Source organism: Saccopteryx leptura, chromosome 5 (assembly GCF_036850995.1).
Source record: "Saccopteryx leptura isolate mSacLep1 chromosome 5, mSacLep1_pri_phased_curated, whole genome shotgun sequence".
In the NCBI taxonomy this organism is placed as follows: domain Eukaryota; kingdom Metazoa; phylum Chordata; class Mammalia; order Chiroptera; family Emballonuridae; genus Saccopteryx; species Saccopteryx leptura.
Window position 1 is genome coordinate 148,858,893 of NC_089507.1, and position 21,442 is coordinate 148,880,334.

The following is a 21,442-nucleotide window of genomic DNA, read 5'->3' on the forward strand; positions in this document are numbered from 1 at the left end:
GTACTGGTCCGTGGGCCATTTGATACCGGTCCGCAGAGATAGAATAAATAACTTACATTATTTCTGTTTTATTTATATTTAAGTCTGAACAGTGCTTTATTTTTTAAAAATGACGAGATTCTCTCTGTTACATCCGTCTAAGACTCACTCTTGACGCTTGTCTCGTAAGTTCAACAATTATATTTAAAAATACCACAGTTTTTAGGCCAGTCGCATAATTTTTTTTATACATAAATTTTTATTAATTTTAATGGGGTGACATCAATAAATCAGGGTACATATATTCAAAGAAAACATGTCCAGGTTATCTTGTCATTCAATTATGTTGCATACCATCACCCAAAGTCAGATTGTCCTCCGTCACCTTCTATCTAGTTTTCTTTGTGCCCCTCCCCCTCCCCCTCTCCCTCCTTCCCTCCCCTCCCATAACCACCACACTCTTGTCCATGTCTCTTAGTCTCGTTTTTATGTCCCACCAATGTATGAAATCATGCAGTTCTTGGCTTTTTCTGATTTACTTATTTCACTCCGTATAATGTTATCAAGATTCCACCATTTTGTTGTAAATGATCCGATGTCATCATTTCTTATGGCTGAGTCGCATACCATAGTGTATATGTGCCACATCTTCTTTATCTGGTCGTGTGTGTGTGTGTGTGTGTGTATTTTTTTTTTTTAACTGTGATTAAAGCCTTTAAGCAAACTCTTGGCCAATACAACAAGAATCCATAAAAGAGTAGTGTCCTTAACATGTTCACCAAGTCCAAGCTGGCACCAACACCATTCCAAATCCCTGCGAATGCAACCCAACCCCAGTTCAGTCCATTAGGAGCTATCACAAGGAGCAGGAGTCCAGAAGAAGTCCACATCCAGGAAAAGTCCGCATGGCACTGGAATTGTTGTCACCATTCTATACTTTGCAGCTTATGTCCAAGTCCCAATGACCGCTGCTTCTAGCTGGTAATGATTCAGGTAGACTGGAAAAGCCATCTGCAGCATGTGTGGAGATGGAGCCTCTGTTCTCCTCTGCCTGGAGAGATGAGACCAGGTTGCTTTTCCCTGGAGCTCTGCGACTGTGGCTTGGTAAAGAGAACCTTGGGATACACTAAGCTGGGTGGCAAAGGTAAATTCACAATAGAAGCTGGCAAAAGGGGGAAAGAGAGCTCTAAATTAGGAGTAGGTCCCAGCCTGAAATATGAGTGGGGCATTGAGGCCAGAGGAATAAAGGAAACACTATATATTGAATAAAGCAGCAGAAAATAGGTCTATCAACACCCACAACAGAGATCTTTGAGGGAAGAATAAAAAACCTGACTATTCAGGCAAGACATAGTTAAGTGGCCCTTGTGCAAATGAGATCAGTTTACCTACTTCTTGGAATAAGTACCCTAGGCTTCGTCCATAGTGTCGTAGATGGGGCCGACGGCCCTGGGCACCTTCAGCCTTCAGTGGCAAACCCCAGCATTCTGGGCAAGGTTAGGTCATAGGTGGCTGGAAGAGACTGAACCCTCCCTTAGAGGAGCGAGGGGGAAGCCTACCTTCCAGTGTCCCTTTTCCTCACAGCAAAGGCATGTAAACCTGGCAGGCTTTAGCTCAATGACCTTCCTTTTCACTATTGAAGCAGGACCCAGATGGATTCCTTTGAGACTTCTTTGGGGCGTTGGAGCCTTTAAGGGCGTATCCTAAAAGCTGGTAATTCACCTGATCTCTATTGGGCTTTTTCTGCCTCTTGGTACCTTAAAGGCCATGCTCAGAAGATCTCGCTGAGGGGTTTGAGGATCCCCATCCACCTATATAAACCTTTTCCGTATATCTGGAGCTATTTAGAAAATGACAAAACAGTGTTATTAGCTGGATCAAATAAAAGAAGGTAGAAGTTTGCAGGAGAAGATTTGGCGTCTCCTGTTCATCAGTATTCAAAAGAAATTTAAAAATTTTTAAGTAAAAAGCATGGTATGGTAGACCTGTAGGAGTTCCAGGATATGACTCCCCCCTTAAAAATTTTTTTTTAATTGACCTTAAAATATTTGCTGGGTACACTTTAATAATACCTTGACTTTAACGATTGTAAGAGATACCCATAATTCGAAAGGTTTGACAAAATACAGTAAATGCTTTTGGTACATATGCGGGAGCATTGTCAGTTTAACCAGTTTAGGAAATCCAATAATAGAAAAATGCATACAGACAATGAGCTATAACATGCTTAGCAGCCTCTCCTGTTCTGACAGAGGTTACTATAAATCCAGAATAGGTATCCACTGTAATGTGGACATAGGACTGTTTGCCAAATGAAGGTATATGAGTAACATCCATTTGCCAAAGTTGTCCTGACAGGAGTCCTTGAGGGTTAACTCCAAATGAAGGGACAGATTGTAGTATAGGACCCCTTGGACAGGATTTATCAAACTGCCGTGCTGCTTCCCGAGAAAGTTGAAACTGTTTACATAGGGCTGCAGCGTTCTGGTGGTGAATAGTATAAGATTGAATTGCTCGATCTGTCATTGTTGCTCCAAATAATTTTCTTTTGGGTAGCTTGATCAACAAGGGCATTCCCTTGTGCTAAAGCTCCAGGGAGCATGGAGTGAGCTCGAGTATGTCCTATAAAACATGGAGCTCTTTGTTGACATACAAGTCTTCAAAGAAGGAGGAACTGCTGAAATAGTTCATCAACAGTTGTCCCTAAGACAGCAGTCTTTATAGTGGAAACAACCATAAGTAAATATTTGCTGTCTGTATATAGATTAAAGGAGGAATATGGCAAATGCTGAAGAGCCATGATAATGGCATATATTTCTAGTCTTTGAGCTGATTTTAAGTTGACTGTTTCAGTATAAAGTTGTCCATTGATTTGCAAAAGCGATTTGCCATTTAGTGGAAGTTTCCCAGAGCCATTGTTGTTAATCCTTTGAAAAAAGGAACAACAATAATTTTGAGGCTCAAAACCTATAAGCTGTAAGGGTCGCCTATGCCCCTTGATAATCAAAGAGGCGACAAGATCAAAATATGGAAGTGTATTCCATGGGCTGTTAGATGGTACCAATCGAGCAGCTGCCCTAAGTTTCTCCTGAGAAAGAGGGCATTGGTCTACCCATACAGGATTATCTGATTTCCAAGTAATTGGGTCTGCACAATGCATTATTGGGGTAGCAGGAGCTACCAAGGCCCCTATGCTAAATTTTGATATCCTAATCCACACCTTCTGGTATTGGGTGCCATTTCTATGGGGGTGAGAATTCCTCGCTGTTCTTTCCCTTGTCCCTTAGTGGGCAAAAATCCCCGATCAAGCATCTGAGTACTGACTAAACCATTAGGACTGACAAGCAACACTCCTGTGTTTTTCAAAACATCTCTACCCCACAAATTAACTGGCCATCAGGGAGCGCATAAGGCTTAAAAAATCCAGAATGACCTTCTTAATCTTCCCAATGTAAAAAACTAGAACTTTGTTGAGGGGATTTACTCTGCTCTATACCTTGTAATTCTGTGGCTGCTGCATGAGTGGGCCAGGAAGGAGGCCAGTGTAGCTTAGCAATAACAGATACATCAGCTCCAGTATCTAAAAGTCCTTTAAATTTATGCCCTTGTATTGTTAGTTCCATTTCAGGGCGTTCCTGACCCTTTTTTTTTTTTTAAATCCAATTGGCAAAGTCAGAATAGCCAAATTGCCAATTTTCTTGGGGCCCCTTTTGCAGGATGTGGCCTGAGAAGCAGAATTAGCATCCTTATACTATTCTTCTAACTGCCTGAATTAGCCCTGAGACAAATTCTTTTATTATTATTATTAATTTTAATGGGGTGACATTGATAAATCAGGGTACATATCAGAGAAAGCAGCTCTAGGTTATTTTGCCATTTGCTTATGCTGCATTCCCATCACCCAAAGTCCAATTGTCTTTCGTCACCTTCTAACTGGTTTTCTTTGTGCCCCTCGTCTCCCCCACCCCTCTCCCTCTCCTCCCCCCCACCTCATAAACCCCACACTCTTGTCCATGTCTCTGAGTCTCATTTTTATGTCCCACCTATGTATGAAATCATATAGTTCTTAGTTTTTTCTGATTTACTTATATCGCTCAGTATAATGTTATCAAGGTTCATCCATGTTGTTGTAAATGATCCGATGTCATCATTTCTTATGGCTGAGTAGTATTCCATAGTATATATATACCAAAGCTTTTTAATCCACTCGTCCTCTGATGGACACTTGGGCTGTTTCCAGATCTTCGCTATTGTGAACAATGCTGCCACAAACATGGGGGTGCATTTCTTCTTTTCATACAGTGCTATGGTGTTCTTGGGGTATATTCCTAACAGTGGAATAGCTGGGTTAAAAGGTAGTTCGATTTTTAATTTTTTGAGGAATCTCCATACTGTTTTCCACAGTGGCTGCACCAGTCTGCATTCCCACCAGCAGTGCGGGAGGGTTCCCTTTTCTCCATGTCCTCGCCAGCACTTATTCTGTGTTGTTTTGTTGATGAGCGCCATTCTGACTGGTGTGAGGTGATATCTCATTGTGGTTTTAATTTGCATTTCTCTAATGGTTAGTGATGTTGAGCATTTTTCATATGCCTATTGGCCATCTGTATGTCCTCTTTGGAGAAGTGTCTATTCATTTTTGGATTGGATTGTTTGTCTTCCTGGTATTGAGTTTTACAAGTTCTTTACAAATTTTGGTTATTAACCCCTTATCAGACGCATTGTCAAATATATTCTCCCATTGTGTAGTTTGTCTTTTTATTCTGTTCTTATTGTCTTTAGCTGTGCAGAAGCTTTTTAATTTGATATAGTCCCATTTGTTTATCCTGTCTTTTATTTCACTTGTCTGTGGAGACAAATCGGCAAATATATTGCTGCAGGAAATGTCAGAGCTTACTGCCTATGTTTTCTCCTAAGATGCTTATGGGTTTACGGCTTACATTTAAGTCTTTTATCCATTTTGAGTTTATTTTTGTGAATGGTGTAAGTTGGTAGTCTAGTTTCATTTTTTTGCAGGTAGCTTTCCAATTTTCCCAACACCATTTGTTGAAGAGGCTGTCTTTACTCCAATGTATGCTCTTACCTCCTTTGTCAAATATCAGTTGTCCATAAAGATGTGGGTTTATTTCTGGGTTCTCAGTTCTGTTCTATTGATCTATATGCCTGTTCTTATGCCAGTACCAGGCTGTTTTGAGTACAATGGCCTTATAGTATAACTTGATATCTGGAAGTGTGATACCTCCCACTTTATTCTTCCTTTTCAGAATTGCTGAGGCTATTCATGTTCTCTTTTGGTTCCATATAAATTTTTGGAATATGTGTTCTATATCTTTGAAGTAAGTCATTGGTATTTTAATCGGTATTGCATTGAATTCATAAATTGCTTTGGGTAATATAGACATTTTAATGATGTTTATTCTTCCTAACCATGAGTACGATATATGCTTCCACTTGTTTGTATCTTCCCTGATTTCTTTTATCAATGTTTTATAATTTTCCGAGTACAAATCTTTACTCTCCCTGGTTAAATTTATTCCTAGGTACTTTATTTTTTTGGTTGCAATGGTAAAGGGATTGATTCCTTAATATCTCTTTCTGACAGTTCATTGTTAGTGTATAAAAATGCCTCTGATTTCTGAGTATTAATTTTATATCCTGCCACCTTGCTGAATTCATTTATCAGGTCTAGTAGTTTTTTGACTGCGACTTTAGGGTTTTCTATATACAATAGCATATCATCTGCAACTAATGGTAGTTTTACTTCTTCTATTCTAATTTGGATGCCTTTTATTTCTTTTTATTGTCTGATTGCTGTGGCTAGGACTTCCAGAACTATGTTGAATAAGAGTGGTGAAAGGGGGCACCCCTGCCTTGTTCCTGATCTTAAGGGGATTGCTTTTAATTTTTGCCCATTGAGTATGATGTTGGCTGTGGGTTTGTCATAGATGGCCTTTATCATGTTGAGGTATGTTCCCTGTATTCCCACTTTGCTGAGAGTTTTGATCATGAATGGGTGCTGGATTTTACCAAATGCTTTTTCTGCATCTATTGAAATTATCATGTGGTTTTTCTCCTTCCTTTTGCTTATGTGATGAATCACATTGATTGATTTGCAAATATTGTACCAGCCTTGCCTCCCAAGAATAAATCCCACTTGATCATGGTGTATGATTTTTTTCATATATTGCTGGATCCAGTTTGCTAATATTTTGTTGAGGATTTTAGCATCTAAATTCATTAGGGATATTGGCCTATAATTTTCTTTCTTTGTATTGTCTTTGCCTGGTTTTGGAATCAGAATTATGGTTGCCTCATAAAAGGAGCTTGGAAGTCTTCCTTCCTCTTGAATTTTTTGAAATAGTTTGAGAAGGATAGGAGTTAGTTCTTCTTTGAATATTTGGTAGAATTCACTTGTGAAGCCATCAGGCCCAGGACTTTTCTTTTTTGGGAGCTTTTTGATAACTGTTTCAATCTCATTTGTTGTAATTGGTCTGTTTAGGTTTTCTGATTCTTCCAGATTAATTTTTGGAAGATTATATGTTTCAAGGAATTTGTCCATTTCATCTAGGTTGTCTAGTTTTTTGGCGTACAGTTCTTCATAGTATTTTCTTACAATATTTTGTATTTCTGTTGTGTCAGTTGTTATTTCTCCACTCTTGTTTCTAATTTTATTTATTTGAGTCCTCTCTCTTTTTTTTCTTGGTGAGTCTGGTTAAAGGTTCATCGATCTTGTTTACCTTTTCAAAGAACCAGCTCCTGGTTTCATTGATCCTCTGTTTTGTTTCTTTAGCCTCTATGTCATTTATTTCTGCTCTGATCTTTATTATTTCCTTCCTTCTACTAGCTCTGGGCTTTACTTGCTGTTCTTTTTCTAGTTCTTTTAGATGTAGGGTCAAGTTGTTTATTTGAGCTTTTTCTAGCTTCTTGAGGTATGACTGTAATGCTATGAACTTCCCTCTCAAGACTGCTTTTGCTGTGTCCCATAAATTTTTAGTTGATTTATGCTCATTATCGTTCATTTCTAGGAATTTTTAAATTTCTTCTTTGATCTCATTGTTTACCCATTCGTTATTTAATAACGTGCTATTTAGTTTCCAAGTGTTTGAGTATTTTTCAGTTTTTCTGTTGTAGTTGATTTCTAGTTTTATGCCATTGTGATAAGAGAAAATGCTTGATATGATTTCAATCTTCTTAAATTTGTTGAGACCGCTTTTGTGCCCTAACATGTGGTCTATCCTAGAGAATGTACCATGAGCACTTGAAAAGAATGGATATTCTGCTGCTTTAGGGTGAAAGGTTCTGAAGATATCTATTAAATCGAGTTGATCTAGTATGTCCTTTAAGTCTGCTGTTTCTTTGTTAATTTTCTTTCTTGAGGATCTATCTAGTGATGTTAGTGGGGTATTGAAATCTCCTACTATTATAGTATTGCTGTTGATCTCGCCCTTTAAATCCATCAAAGTCTGCTTTATATATTTAGGTGCTCCTATATTAGGTGCGTAGATATTTATAATGGTTATATCTTCCTGTTGTATTGCTCCCTTTATCAATATGTAGTGACCTTGTTTATCTCTTACTATAGTCTTTGTTTTAAAGTCCATTTTGTCTGATATAAGTATTGCTACCCCAGCTTTTTTTTTCATTTCTATTTGCGTGAAATTTTTTTTTTCATCCTTTTATCTTCAGTCTATGTGCATCTTTTTTTTAAGGTGTGTCTCTTGTAGACAGCATATGTATGGGTCCTGTTTTCTTATCCACGCAGCTACCCTATGTCTTTTGATCAGATCATTTAATCCATTTACATTTAAGGTTATTATTGATATGTAATTGTTTATTGCCATTTTATTCTTTAAAATTGTATTCCTCTTTTGCTATATTCTTTTTCTCCTTTGATCTGTTTACAACAAGCCCCTTAGCATTTCTTGCAGCCTTGGTTTGGTTGTAGTGAATTCCTTGAGGTTTTTTTTTGTCTGGAAAGCTTTTTATTTCTCCTTCAATTTTAAATGATAGCCTTGCTGGATAAAGTAATCTTGGTTGTAGGCTCTTGTTCTGCATTACTTTGAATATTTCTTGCCATTCCCTTCTGGCCTCAAGTGTTTCTGTTGAGAAGTCGGAAGTCATCCTTATGGGGTCTCCTTTGTAGGTGATAGTCTTTTTTTGTCTAGCAGCTTTTAATATTTTCTCTTTATCACTTAGCTTTGGTATTTTAATTATGCTGTGTCTTGGTGTTGATTTCTTTGGGTTTCTCTTTAATGGAGTTCTCTGTGCTTCCTGAACATGTAAGATGTTTTCCTGCCTTAATTGAGGGAAGTTTTCAGCTATGATATGCTTGAACAAAGTCTCTATCCCTTGTTCTTTCTCTTCTTCTTTAGGAACCTCTATGATGTGGATGTTATTTCTCTTCATGTTGTCACAGAGCTCTCTTAGAGTTTCCTCAGACTTTTTGAGTCTCTTTTCTTTTTTCTGCTCTGCTTCTGTGCCTTTATTTATCGTGTCCTCTGACTCACTGATTCGATTCTTAGCTTCATCCATCCTGCTTTTAATTCCTTCCATTGTGTTCTTCATTTCTGATATTATGTTTGTTACTGACTGATTCTTTTTTATTATTTCAATGTCCATTTTTATATCTGCTATCTTTATTTAGATGTTTGTAATGACCATCTATTGTTCTAATATCTTTGAGCATCCTAATAATCATTATTTTAAACTCTGCATCTGATTAATTTGGTTATATCTGTTTCATTCAGGTCCTTTTCTGGGGATTTCTCTTGACTCATTTGTGTTGCATTTCTCTGCCTTCTCATCTTCTCTGTGTAAAAGAAGGTCTTGGCCACTGGAGTCCACTGGGTGTGGCCTCTGTTCCCTAGGTGTGGTCTGTCTGCAGGCCCACCACCCCCTGTGCTGTTGCTGCCTAGGGCGTTTAGGTATGGGCGTTGCCGGTGCCTTCCCACTGGGGCTGATGCTGTGGTTTCCGCCTTTCCTTCACGGGGTGGCTGTGATCACGTGCTTAGGTGTACAAGCCTTGGTGGCCTTGGCCTTCGCCCCCGCCCCCATGGGTAGCTTTATGCTTGGCCCTGAGGTCAGTGGCAGCACCTTTGCTCAGCTGCAGTCTCCGCCTGTTTCCGTGCTTTTGCCCTGCCCTTGCAGGAGGAGCCCGCTCGTGGGACGGCTGCAAGCCTTGGCTCCACAGGCCAGGCGGGACTGCATGCCCACACTCAGTAGCGGGTCTTCGCCTGTTCTGGGCTTTTGGCTCCACCTCTGTGGGAGGAGCCGGCTCCCAAGTCAGGCCATAAGCCTCGGTACTGTGGGCAGGGCAAGGCTGTGCTCCTGAGCCCTTGCTCAAGGGTGGATCTCCACCCCTTCCTGGGCTCCTGCCCTTCCCCCTCAGGCTGGATTACAGGCAGGCTGCAGCTGGGCTTGACTGCTTTTGTACACCCCCTCCTCCCCAGCCGGGCAAGACTGAGCTCACACCTGGGCCCAGTGGTGGCCACCCAGCTGCCGCCCTTGCTGACAGAACCGTGCCTCTGTGTCCCGCCGCCGCCTGCCCTCCGGCAAGCCCTCAGCCCTCAGCCATGTGGGTGCGGGCACTGCAGCTCAGACCCTAAGACTCACTACTGTAGACCCAAAAGCTCCCTCCTTCTAAGTAACTCTGCTCTGAGTGCCGTGGGAGAGCTTGTTTGGCTGGTGTCCTGCTTCCCTTTGCTGGTATTGCTGTTTCCGGGGGGAATATTCCCTTCAGATTTGGGGAGTGACTCATCCCAGGGGTTAGGGTGGCTGTCTCTCAAAGTGTTTCTCCCTGTGCCTCCTAGATTACACTCTCTTCCTGCTACTCCAGTCCTCTCCTCTCTCCTCGTACCCCAGAGCCCCGGGTGAGTGGTTATGAGAGAGGTGTTCTGCACGGTCCCTTTAAGAAGAATCCTGGGTCTGAGAAATCAGTCTCTTTCTCACAAACAGTATCCTGTCTTGTTTCCAGCTAAATACTGTCCATATGCCTCTTCTAGGCTCTGGGGCTGCAGGCTGGGGCTTTGTTCCTGGGACTCAGGACCCTCCCCTCTCTGCTAAACTCACTTCCCACCACGCGAGTCTCTCCCGGCTGCCGTTCACTCGGGGGAGCTGGGCAGCCCTCTCCATGTTTCCGCTTTTCCTACCAGTCTCGGTGTGGCTTCTTCAGTGTTCCTTGGTTGAAGAGTCCTCTTAGTTTAGTCCAAAGTTGGTTTTTCCAGATGATAGTTCTTAAAATTAGTTTATAATCCACTTTGGTTCTGGGAGGTGGGAGTTGGTACGTTCGCCTACTCCAGCTCCATCTTGTCTTCTCTGCCCGTCGCATAATTTTATTTTGTGCATTTATCTGTCCCGCCCTAAAGGCCGGTCCGTGAAAATATTTTCTGACATTAAACCGATCCGTGGCCCAAAAAAGGTTGGGGACCACTGACCTAAGGGATCAACATAAGTAGAGTTTGATAGGTTTTAATAGGTTCTTTTTCTGGTCACTATATTGTGAACTATGAGCTCTTGAGAATTTACATGCCTTGTTAAATAGCAGGGTTGACCATTTTCTTAAATACTGTAGGTATCTTTCCATTGATTAGATGAATATTCTTTTTTATATTTATTTTAATTTATTGTGTTTTAGATGAATATTCTTATTCAGTAGACTATATGATGGGATGCATATAAATATGTATAAGACTACCTGAATTCTTTATAAGGAAGACATATATTGGGACTTGTTTCAGTAATCTCTGGGTTTTGGAGCCAAAGTAACCATGAATAGTGGTGAGTGTGATGCCCTCGGAAGTCCAGTGTTTATAATGATCCTGCAACTTGACTCCTGCTTATTTCTGTTTCAAATAGAAACCTGACACTGGAGCAAGGGAATGTTAGGTTTTAGGTTGTATTACCATGAAATCCTCTTGTGAAGGGGATATCACTTTGGGTCAAAGACTTCCTGGAGTTGTTGCAGGTAAATATCTCTTCTAGGCAGCTGTTTCTGTGTGAGGAATAGAGCCGTGTGATCTAGAAGGATAGAGGAAAGTTTAGATTTTTCATTGGTGGCAAGATAAAAAATATAATGGTTTGGGTACTTTATGTGCTCAGTTGTTTTTCATGGATTACTGCCTTTCTGTTTGCTTTTCTGTCTTTCTGTGTTTCTTTCGTCCGTTCCATAGACTTTCTCCTTCATTTGAATTTGAAGTGTTTTCTAAAAATATACAGTCAAAGCACTAGGTCTCTTTAATGGATTTGAACTTTTTGCCCATATATCTAAGATTTAAGTATTTAAAATTAAATCAGTTTGCTTATTTACTAAAAGTGGGTTAAACGGGCCCTGGCCGGTTGGCTCAGCGGTAGAGCGTCGGCCTGGCGTGCGGGGGACCCGGGTTTGATTCCCGGCCAGGGCACACAGGAGAAGCGCCCATTTGCTTCTCCACCCCCTCCCTCCTTCCTCTCTGTCTCTCTCTTCCCCTCCCGCAGCCAAGGCTCCATTGGAGCAAAGATGGCCCGGGCGCTGGGGATGGCTCCTTGGCCTCTGCCCCAGGCGCTAGTGGCTCTGGTCGCAGCAGAGCGACCCCCCCCCCCCCGAGAGGCAGAGCATCGCCCCCTGGTGGGCAGAGCGTCGCCCCTGGTGGGTGTGCCGGGTGGATCCCGGTCGGGCGAGTGCGGGAGTCTGTCTGACTGTCTCTCCCCATTTCCAGCTTCAGAAAAATACAAAAATAAAATTAAATTAAATTAAATAAAAAAAAAAGTGGGTTAAATGGAAAGGAAAATCATCGCAGGCAAGACTAGGTCATCCTAGAACAGGTACTGTGCTCAGTATTGAGAAAGGTACACAGCAGCCAGCCAGGGCAATACAGACATGAAAATGGCAGAGCATTTCCAGTGGTGACGAAGAGCCAGGTGACTAGGGAGAGAGACAGCAGGGTGTCCTGGGGGACGTCTTGGATGTGAATCCCAGTCCTATGCATTCTACCTTGCAGACAGTTTTAAAAATCTCTCCATCTTTCTTTGTAAAAAAGGGGAAAGTACCATCTCTCAAGGTTGTGGTGATGGTGGGAGACACTGTGTGTGACGTGCCAGCACAGGTCCTGAAACAGCAGGTGTTCAGTGAATGGTCTTGCTGCTGTAGCCTCACAACTCAAGTCTGGGGTGAGCGGCAAGAAGCTGTGGAGTTGGGAGAGGTGGAAAGGAACTATGGGTGTGACCTGGGCTGGAACCAGAGGGGGACAAGCACAGAGACATGAGGCAGGCACGAACTTTCAAAGGGCCTTCTGGGAACGGTGAGTCAATAGACCGAGTGGAGAGCTTGTGCAGGGACAAGATGAGAAATGAACTTTAAATCTGTTAATTTGGACAAATTCTCAGTCTTTTAGGATGTTTTGGTCTTTTTTTTAAATTTAGAAACAGTATATAGGCTAGAGCAAGAAGAAAAACTCTTATTTCAGCATTTTGCATACCTTCTGCAGAGCAGTTTTTGTCATTGTGGCTATAATTTTTCTTTCTCCTTACTCTCACTTTCCACTCCCTTAGGTTCTTATAGGTTTTCCCCCTTTTCTAACTTAATTAAACTTATGCCTCTTTGGGTCTCGATTCAGCCAGCAGCGCCCACACTGCTGTAGTAGATCTGTTCTTGGTCACAGCTAAGGGGTTGCTGACCTGTGGCCTGGAAGGAATACAGCCTAAGGACCTTAGGTCTTTGAAAGATGCCATTTTAAAACTGTAATTCCAGTAATATCCACTATGTGGTGCTAACACATCAGAAATAAATTCTAAAATGAAAGAATTGAAAGGGAGCTCAAAAACGTGCCAATGTGTGGAGAGGTTAAAGCCCAGAATCATAAAAATAGGAGGGGAAGTAGATCCTGCTCGTTTGCTGTACAAAGATTTACCTGGGACTCTGAGCAACAACCTCCAGGACCACTTTAGTCACATCACTCACTGATTTTGGAAATTCCAGAATATTTGAACATTGGGTACTGCAGGTTATCGTGCAGACAATTCAGATATAAATGCAGGCAGATATGCAGAGAGTTTGAACTAAGCCAGAAAACAGCAGCACAGAAAACCTTGGCCATTGGAAACATTGAAAAGCGATGTAAAGAAAGACAGTGGATGATAATACACATTCTCTGAAGGGCCGTTCAGAGCTGCTTTTTCCTTTAAAGCCTGCCATCGCTATGACCAAAAGTTTTAAAACAAACCCTTTATTTTTTAGATTTTGTTTTAAGTGAGAAGCCTGTGCTCTCATTTAGAACTAACTTGAGGAATGTCAGTGACGTTAGTACTGTTTAAGCTGTGCTAAGGCTGACTGTCGGTGCCAGTTGCTTAAAGAGCCTTCTCTTTGCAGGTTTTCATCTCTGTCAACTGCTTGAGCACAGATTTCTCTTCTCAGAAGGGTGTGAAGGGGTTGCCTCTTAACATTCAGATTGACACCTATAGTTACAACAACCGGAGCAACAAGCCCGTGCACCGGGCCTACTGCCAGATCAAAGTCTTCTGTGACAAGGTAAGACCATTGGGTGGGGTAGGCACTCTTACGGTAAAGCCTGTGACAGAAAAGGATATTTTTAATATTTAAGTTCAAGATGAATATGCTGTTGTCAATATCGATGTTTTTAACTTGGTGTTATCATTTTAGCCATGCAAGGACATGTTATATAGGAAAGGGGAGAAAAGTCTTGTTTTATCAAAAAAATGACATTTTGTTGGGCCTGTCTGCCAGAGTCAGGCAGTCCATGTGGGATGCTCGCCAGGCTGAGCTCAAACCCTGGCGGCCCCTCCGCTTTCTGGGTTTGTAGGCGGCGCTGTGAGGTTGGGCTCGTCCTGAGCTTTGCGTTTGAGGACTGATGTGGGTGCATCACAGAGGGCTGCCCTCTACCCCATCCGCCCTCCTGTTGTCAGCCGGCCCACGAAGGCAGGTGATGAGATGCAGATCAGATTCCTCTCTAAGCAGCACGTAGGCAAGAAGAGGAAGTATCGGCCCAGATGATTTCAGGGTCATTTCTTTTCTCTGGTGTGACTCCTTTCTTTTCTGGAGAAGAGGTGATCACTTTTGCCAGGTGCAGAGCCAGGGGCTCAGCTGAGTTAAATCCAGAGAGAAGCCAGTAGGCCTACTGTGTCTTGAGGGCTACAGACAGTGGTGTCCTCGGGAGCTGGGCAACCGCCGTAGATGAGTGAGTGACTGTGGACCTAAGATTGAAAAAGACTGACTGGTCAAGGTGGCAGTGCAGGTAAATGTGGTACTCAGATCCTCCCATGGCCATATTGTCTTGTAATTATAGCTAAACTGCAGAATAGCCATCATTCAGAACTGCCTGAAATATACATGAGTAGAAGTCCTACAAGTAGGAACTGAAAGAAGCAGCCACGTTGAAACTGGTAGGAGAGATACAGGCACGAAGTGGCTGGTCCCACACCTACATGTGGCAGATAAAAATTGGGAGGCATCTCAGCTGCAGAGGTGTCCTCTCTGAGGAGCATGGGGCTCCAGCCCCAAACCAGGCCCCAAAGCCCAGGGTTCCAGTGCTGGGAAGAGAAGTCCCGGTAACTTCTGGCTATAAAAACCAGTGGGAATTGAGGCTGAGGGAGACAGGCTGCTGAAGTTCCAGGCACCTTCTTTTAAAGGGCCAGCACATGGACTTCCTCAGACTCTTCCCCTCTGAGCTCCAGCTCTGGGATAGCAGCTCAGAAGGCACCAGGGACATGTGGGAAGGAACTGAATTGTCTGGCAGCAGGAAGAGAGCTGGAGGTACATAGCTTTCGCCCAGACAGAAGTTCTGGCAGAGGCCTTGTTTCTTCTCTGAGCCTTTCCCACTCAGAGCAGATGCCAGATCTGCATCTCCATCAACTTGGCTGTTGCTGTTCGCTTGACCCTGGTGATCCCCTGAGACCCTGCTCTGCCTAACTTGCAGGCCCACCCAAGCCGGTTCTCGTGACTTGGGTGTAAGCGCTGTGTGATGGTCAGAGGCATTCACACAGGGCCTGGTGAGAAGCGGGGCATCTGTGTCCAGCAGGCTTTGTCCACGTGCCCTCACCCTTCATGGGTGTGGCTGTCTTTGGAAGGCCCCTAAAAATATTCCTTACCTGTTTGTCCCTAGAGATCCACAGGGAGATGGCAGTTGGTGTCCTCCTGGGTTCAGCCCCTACGGCAGGCATACAGGAGTGGTCATGTGTTGTATCATAGCAAGGCACTCAAGGGACACAGATGTGAAATTACACACTGTTTCCATCCCTAGGTTTTAATCTCAGCTGTTTTGGATTCTATAAAATCCTGCATGAGAAGAAAATATTGTGTGTGTGTCTGGTGTGTGATTAATTTTAAAAGTTCTTAAACCTTTGAACCACATGCAGTCCTCTACGACCTCACACCTGCTCCTGATTCTTGTGCACCTGGTTATAACTTCTGTCGCCCCTTACAGTCGTGGTTGCTTCTTCTCTTCCAGGTTCGTCTTCTGCCTCCCTTCTGTGGAGTGTCCCCTTGCCCCCTTGATTCTCTCCTTTCTGAGATTTGATTCACCTGTTGTTGGGTGCCTGTCTATTCATTTCCCTCTGCTGGGTCTTAAAACACTCACATTTCACGAACCTGGTCTCCATTCACAGTAAGAAACTAGACGTAAGACATTTTTTGGATTCCTTCAGAGGTATGTACTTTACTCTGAGTTGCTTAACTAGTTGGACAAATAGAATGTTCTCTTATTTCAGAAGCAGCAGCAGTGTAGCATTTTTTTTCAGAGAAAGAGGACAAAGATTGGGTCCCTAACCAGCGGAAATTTGGCAGTCTCTCTCTCTGGGGGCTTCTATATATCCCTGGTTGTCTGAATGGAGAAAACTTTCATTGACACTCTTTCCCACAGATAGTTTTCTTCTTCAGGAGAATTTCTTCCTCACTGAAGTTGGCACTGTGGCCTGGTGTGAGTTTCCAAGATCAGTCTCTAGTTCTTGACTGAGAAAAAGAGTCAAAACAGCCTGAATTTTTTTTTTTTTTAAACAGCCTGAATTTAAGTGGGTTCTCTCCTTAATGCCATAGGATGTCCTTTAACATTCTTGCAGTGTGTCTGCTGGTGATGAATCCTTTTAGCATCTGTATGTCTAAAAAGTCTTTCACCTTTAATTTTGAAAGATCGTTTTGCTGGGTATAACATTCTAGTTGGCTGGTTTTTCCTTTAATGCTTTAACGCTGTGGCTCTGTCTTCTCATACAGCTCCTGATGAGAAGTCTGCTCTCATCATTGGCTTTGTTCTTCTGTGTTTAATTAACATGTCCTTTTTTCCTGATTTTAAGGTTTTCTCTTTTTACTGGTTTTGAGCACTTTGATGTGTCTGTGTTTTCTTGTACTTAGTGTTACTTGAACTTATTGGGTGTGTGGGTTTATAGTTTCCATCAGATTTGGAAATTTTTCAGCCATAGTTTCTTCAAATATGTCTGGCCTTCTTCCTCCTTTGGGAAAGCCTGTGTGCGGCTCCTGAAGTTGTCCCACAGCCCACAGAGGCTCTTGCTGTTGTTCTAGATTACTGTTTCTCTCTGTTTCACTTGGGGTGTTTTCAGTTGTTACGTCCCAGAGTTCACCGGTCTTTTCTTTTGTCTATACTGCTGTTAATCCCATTGTGTGTGTTTTTCATCTCAGATATTATAGTTTGCATCTCTAGAAGACCATCTTGGATCTATTTTGTAGTGCTCAGGTCTCTGCCTTAACCTGCCCGGTCCTTTCACTTGCTCTGGAACACATGGCTGCATTTGTAAGAACCATGGTCGTGTCCTTGTCTTGCGTGCGTGTCAATGCTGGATTCCTTTCATGCTGTGCTTGTCCCCCTCACACCGTCCTCTTGTCCTGCTTCTCTGCCTGCCTGGCCAGTGTCTTGGACAGCAGACGTCATGAGTCTTACCTTGTTGGATGCTGGATAATTTTGTCATCCTACACATCTTCTTGAAGTTTGTCCTGAAATCTAGTGAAGTTACTTGGAAGCAGTCACCGTCTTTTCTGGTCTTTCACGACTTGATGGCTGTGTCTGGAGCAGTACTCACTTTCAAGCTGGTTGTTCTCCACAACGGAGGTGAGGCTTTCCTGACTCTTCCACCCGCTGTCCCGCCTGGCACACTGAACTATAAGTGTGCTGGCCCTGTTGATGGGGACAGGCACTGTTTGGGTCCTGTGTGAGTTTTAGACACCATTCTCTCGTCTCTCCTTTTCCCCAGCTGCAGGCGCCGCCCCACACTCAGTACTGCACACGAGCACACTCGTATGGGGGTTCGTGGCTCAGCTGATCCTCGGGGACCCTCTGACGATCTCGGGGCTTCTCACTCTTGTGACCCCTTCCCATTGCTACTTTGGCCAGCTGCCTTGACCTCTCTGAGCCTCCCGCCCTGTCTCCTTGAGCCAGGGACCTCCAGACGGCACCCCCATGCCCTAACCCGGAAATGTGCTGTCGTCAGCAGGTGCAGCTGGAGGCTCGCCTTGCTGCGCCTTTTCCTTAGGGTTGCTGTGATTGCCTGCTGGCCAGGGCATTAAAAACCCCTTTCATACATTTTTTTGGAGTTTTTTTGTTGTTGTTGTCTCTGAGTAAAGGGTAAGTATGGTCTGTGTTACTCCACTCTGAGCGGGAGCAGAAGTCCCTTACCATTCTGTAAGTGTGCAGCTGATAAATCAGGAGGAAAACAGCCTCATTTGTAAAACTACCTTTTGTGTGGGGTAATTTATCATGAAAATGAAGTTGCTATTAGACTGTTCAAGGGGACTGAGAGGCAGACAGTTCCGTTCCATGCAGTAGTGGCTGGGGACATGGGGCATACCTGCTGTTCTGTGCCAGGGAGGTAATGTTTGTGTCCATAGTAATAGCAGTCTTTATAAGCAAATGTTAGTGTACTAACACCTGCTAGACAAGGCAGAAGTGGTTCCGTATGCTGTTTTCTTTGATGTGTTATTACTATATGAGAATGCCACATCAATGGCACGGTTCTGTTGCCTCTCTTCGATATCAGGGAATTGATTTACAGAAAAACAGTCCTCTGGTTCATATTTAACTGGATAACATTGTGAAGAAATCTGTGCCGTCCAAAAATAAATGCCAGTAAGCCAAGCAAAATGACTAATTAATAATAATGTTTTTCATAAAAATGAGACTAAGAGACATGGACAAGAGTGTGGTGGTTACCAGGGGTGGGGGGAGGGAGGACAGGGGGAGAGTTAGGGGGAGGGGGAGGGGCACAGAGAACTAGATAGAGGGTGGCGAAGGACAATCTGACTTTGGGCGAGGGGTATGCAACATAATTTAATGACAAAATAACCTAGACATGTTTTCTTTGAATATATGTACCCTGATTTATTAATGTCATCCCATTACCATTAATAAAAATTTATTTAAAAAAAATAATAATAATAATAATGTTTTTATCCCACTTGTCTAATTTCAGGTCATGTTTATTACTAATGTGGCCCTTTTTTATCTTCGTGGGGTCATCTGTGTGACAGTGCCACTCTGTGTAGGTGGTGTGTCTCGGCGTGTGTGTCCTCTATAGAGGGCTGAGCACACTTCTCTAAGGGATTGTGCAGTTTCCTGGTTCAGCCTTTGCCCGTGAGTTGCAGTTGGTCGTACTTGTCACTTAGTTGACGCCGAGTCCTGGGAGAGAATCCCAGCTGTCAGGGATAACATTGCCCGTACAGGAAAATGCACTTATAGAAGGGTTCATGTTTTTTCTTTCATCTTCTGTTACTAACCCACAGGAAAGGTCACTCATATCTGTGAAGTCAGCATAGTACACTGACGGGCCTTCTCAGCTTCTCCTGGGACCTGGCCACGTTTATTATTGAGGGCATTTTGCTATGTTGTTTCCTTGTGATTTCATAACATTAAGGATAGTTTGAAGGAGAGGCTTTTAGGAAGAAACCTCCGTGAATGGAATGGGCAGTGGAGTCCATCTCCAAAGAGGAGCCGACGCCACCCCACCCCCGTTGCTCAGGTTGAGAGCTGAATGTTTGGAAGAGGATCAGATAAATAGAATCATGTTTTGTCTTGTCTTGTTTTGACCTACAGGGAGCTGAACGGAAAATCAGGGATGAAGAACGAAAACAAAGCAAGAGAAAAGGCAAGTGCACTGACCCCAGCTCCCAGTTGAACGCCTGTAAGTAGAAATGTTCCCTCTGGCTCTTCCGACCTTTTTCTTTCTGAACAGTGACTTGAGTTTTCAAGCAGGAGATGTGACAGGGGCTATTTTTCACTATGAAGTGGTAGCACCGCTTCCTAGACCAAAGGCAGATGCAAAAACATATGAATGGCCAAACTGAGGCGTTTTCTTTGGAAATTCCAGGAAGAACTCTTTAGTTTTTCCAGAGTTTAAGCTATTTTGGCTATTAGTTCTAGCTCAGGTTGCTGGTTGCAGTCCTGAAAACTAGTACACATTCCCTCCAATAACTGATGATAAAATTGGACTTGTTTAGATCTCTAAGAATGGTAACACCCTTGAGAATTTAGGATGTCTTAATTCCAAACGAGTGTTTTCTTCTATGTCATGTTCTGACATTTGCAGAATCTATAGAGCCTCTGTTTGGACATTTAACCAGGGAAGTTTTCTTTCTTTCTTCTTTTTTTTGTTCCTAATGTGACCAGTATTCCTATCCACACAATCCTGCGTCTCTTAGCTAACAGGGAAAAATGCTGTTCTGTGCCAGCTGCATTTCTTCTGTGGTCCGTGGGCTGCTGGCTCTGTTCTTCAAATGTTTTGTCTGGCTCAGCAGACGTTTGCCTTGCAGCACATTCGTCAGGGTTCTCCTACTGGCGTCAAAGGGCAGCTTCCAGGGTCACTTCAGACAACAGCCAGCTCCCTAGGAAAGCTCATCCCTGAGGATCTCGGGGCCAGATGATGGGGTGGTGGACTCTGTAATTTCATAAAGTAAAGATCAGGCAGCAGTTCTTACTACTCTTAACCTCACAGAGTTTCAGTTCTGAAGTGGGAGGTATAAAGCTAATGTGTGTGTGTACTTTTCGAGGTAGAAGAGAGCATTGCTATTAGAATGTAGATTATGGCCCTGGCTGGCTGGCTGACTGGTTGGCTCAGTGGATAGTTGGCCCAGTGTGTGGACGTCCCAGGTTCAATTCCTGTCAGGGCACACAGGAGAAGCAACTGTCTGCTTCTATTCCCCTTCCTCTCCCCCTCTCACAACCAGTGGCCCAGTTGGTTCAAGCATTGGCCCCTGGCACTGAAGATAGCTCGGTTGGTCTGAGCATTGGTCCCAGACAGGAGGTGCCAGGTGGCTCCAGGCTGGGGAGCATGCAGGAGTCTTTCTCTTTAGAAAAAAAAATTTCTCAGAAAAAAATCTTTTTTTAATTTAAATTATTTAATGAGGATAACTAAGATGAAGTTACCTCTAAGCTATGTCTATATAGTTATGTTTTAGCCTTTCAGAAAAAAACTAAATATGCTTTGCCTCTGTTCCAAATCTGTGTGTGTGTGTGTGTGTGTTTAAAGATACTATTTTCTTCTCTAATTTTTATAAGATGTTCAATTGATTTTAGATTGTTAACACGAACATGTTCCTTCACCTAAACTGATTTTTCTCTTCAGGTGACATACCTGCATCTCATAGTGCCACAATTTAAGCTTCTTGACCTTGAGGGAAATGCTGTCACGTGCACCCACACACTATTGACTGCGGTGTCCTCGTCTTTTCTCCAGTTACTGACGTGAAGGTACCGCTGCTCCCCTCTCACAAGCGCATGGACATCACGGTCTTCAAGCCCTTTGTCGACCTGGACACCCAGCCTGTCCTCTTTATTCCTGACGTGCACTTCGCCAACCTTCAGCGGGGCACTCACGTGCGTAACCAGCCTCCTGGGGTGGCTGCAGGGCCGTGAGGCTCAGCTGAGTGGGACTTTGGGAAACAGAAGCCAGAGCTGAGCGAGGCATGGCCAGCGTTAGGGGGCAGCTCTTCAATTGTCCGCTGGGGTGACAGGATGTCCTTGTAGTCAAGGGTGTGCAAGCACCACTGATTTGGAAACGCAGTCCCAAGCCTATCACCCAAATCCTGTTTGTATTTATTGTTTTATTTTAGCTCATTTAAAAGATGCGAGAATAATAACACAATGTAGAGTTTGAACCAGTAATCTGGTGAAATTAACTTGCATGGGCGAGGACAGGAGGGCTAGGGGGTCAGGCAGCATCATGGCACATGGAACATGGTTCCAGTTACCGAGACGTCATCAGCACACAGACAGCTGTGTCTCGGCATGCCTGCGCAGTGTAATAGGCGGTCATGCCCTGCTCTGAGCGAGAGCGCGGTGGAGACGGGAGCCTGCGTGAGGAGGGGCGCAGGCGCACTCTCTGCTGAGCTCAGATGAACCCGGGAAGGACTGTGCGCACTTTGTAGACGGGTCTAATTTGCACAGACTGATGGTTTTTACTGTTCTCGGGGGAAGCCACTGCCAGTGTCTATAGTCCTAACGAGCAGCTCCAGCAATCTTTTTCTGAAAAGGGTCAAATA

The 21,442-nt window shown here is 43.4% G+C and overlaps 1 protein-coding gene across 3 annotated transcripts in view; it reads left to right on the forward strand.

Annotated features, from left to right (window-relative positions):
• The window catches only part of GRHL1 (grainyhead like transcription factor 1), a 66,209-nt gene that overhangs the window by 35,668 nt on the left and 9,099 nt on the right, over window positions 1-21,442 (forward strand). For 2 of the 3 annotated variants that reach the window (XM_066385994.1, XM_066385996.1), the window contains exons 9-11: window positions 13,319-13,477; window positions 18,999-19,086; window positions 20,638-20,777. In XM_066385994.1, the coding sequence (XP_066242091.1) occupies window positions 13,319-13,477; window positions 18,999-19,086; window positions 20,638-20,777 (387 nt within the window). The remainder of the gene's footprint in view (window positions 1-13,318; window positions 13,478-18,998; window positions 19,087-20,637; window positions 20,778-21,442) is intronic. The other variant, XM_066385995.1, reaches the window with a different exon arrangement.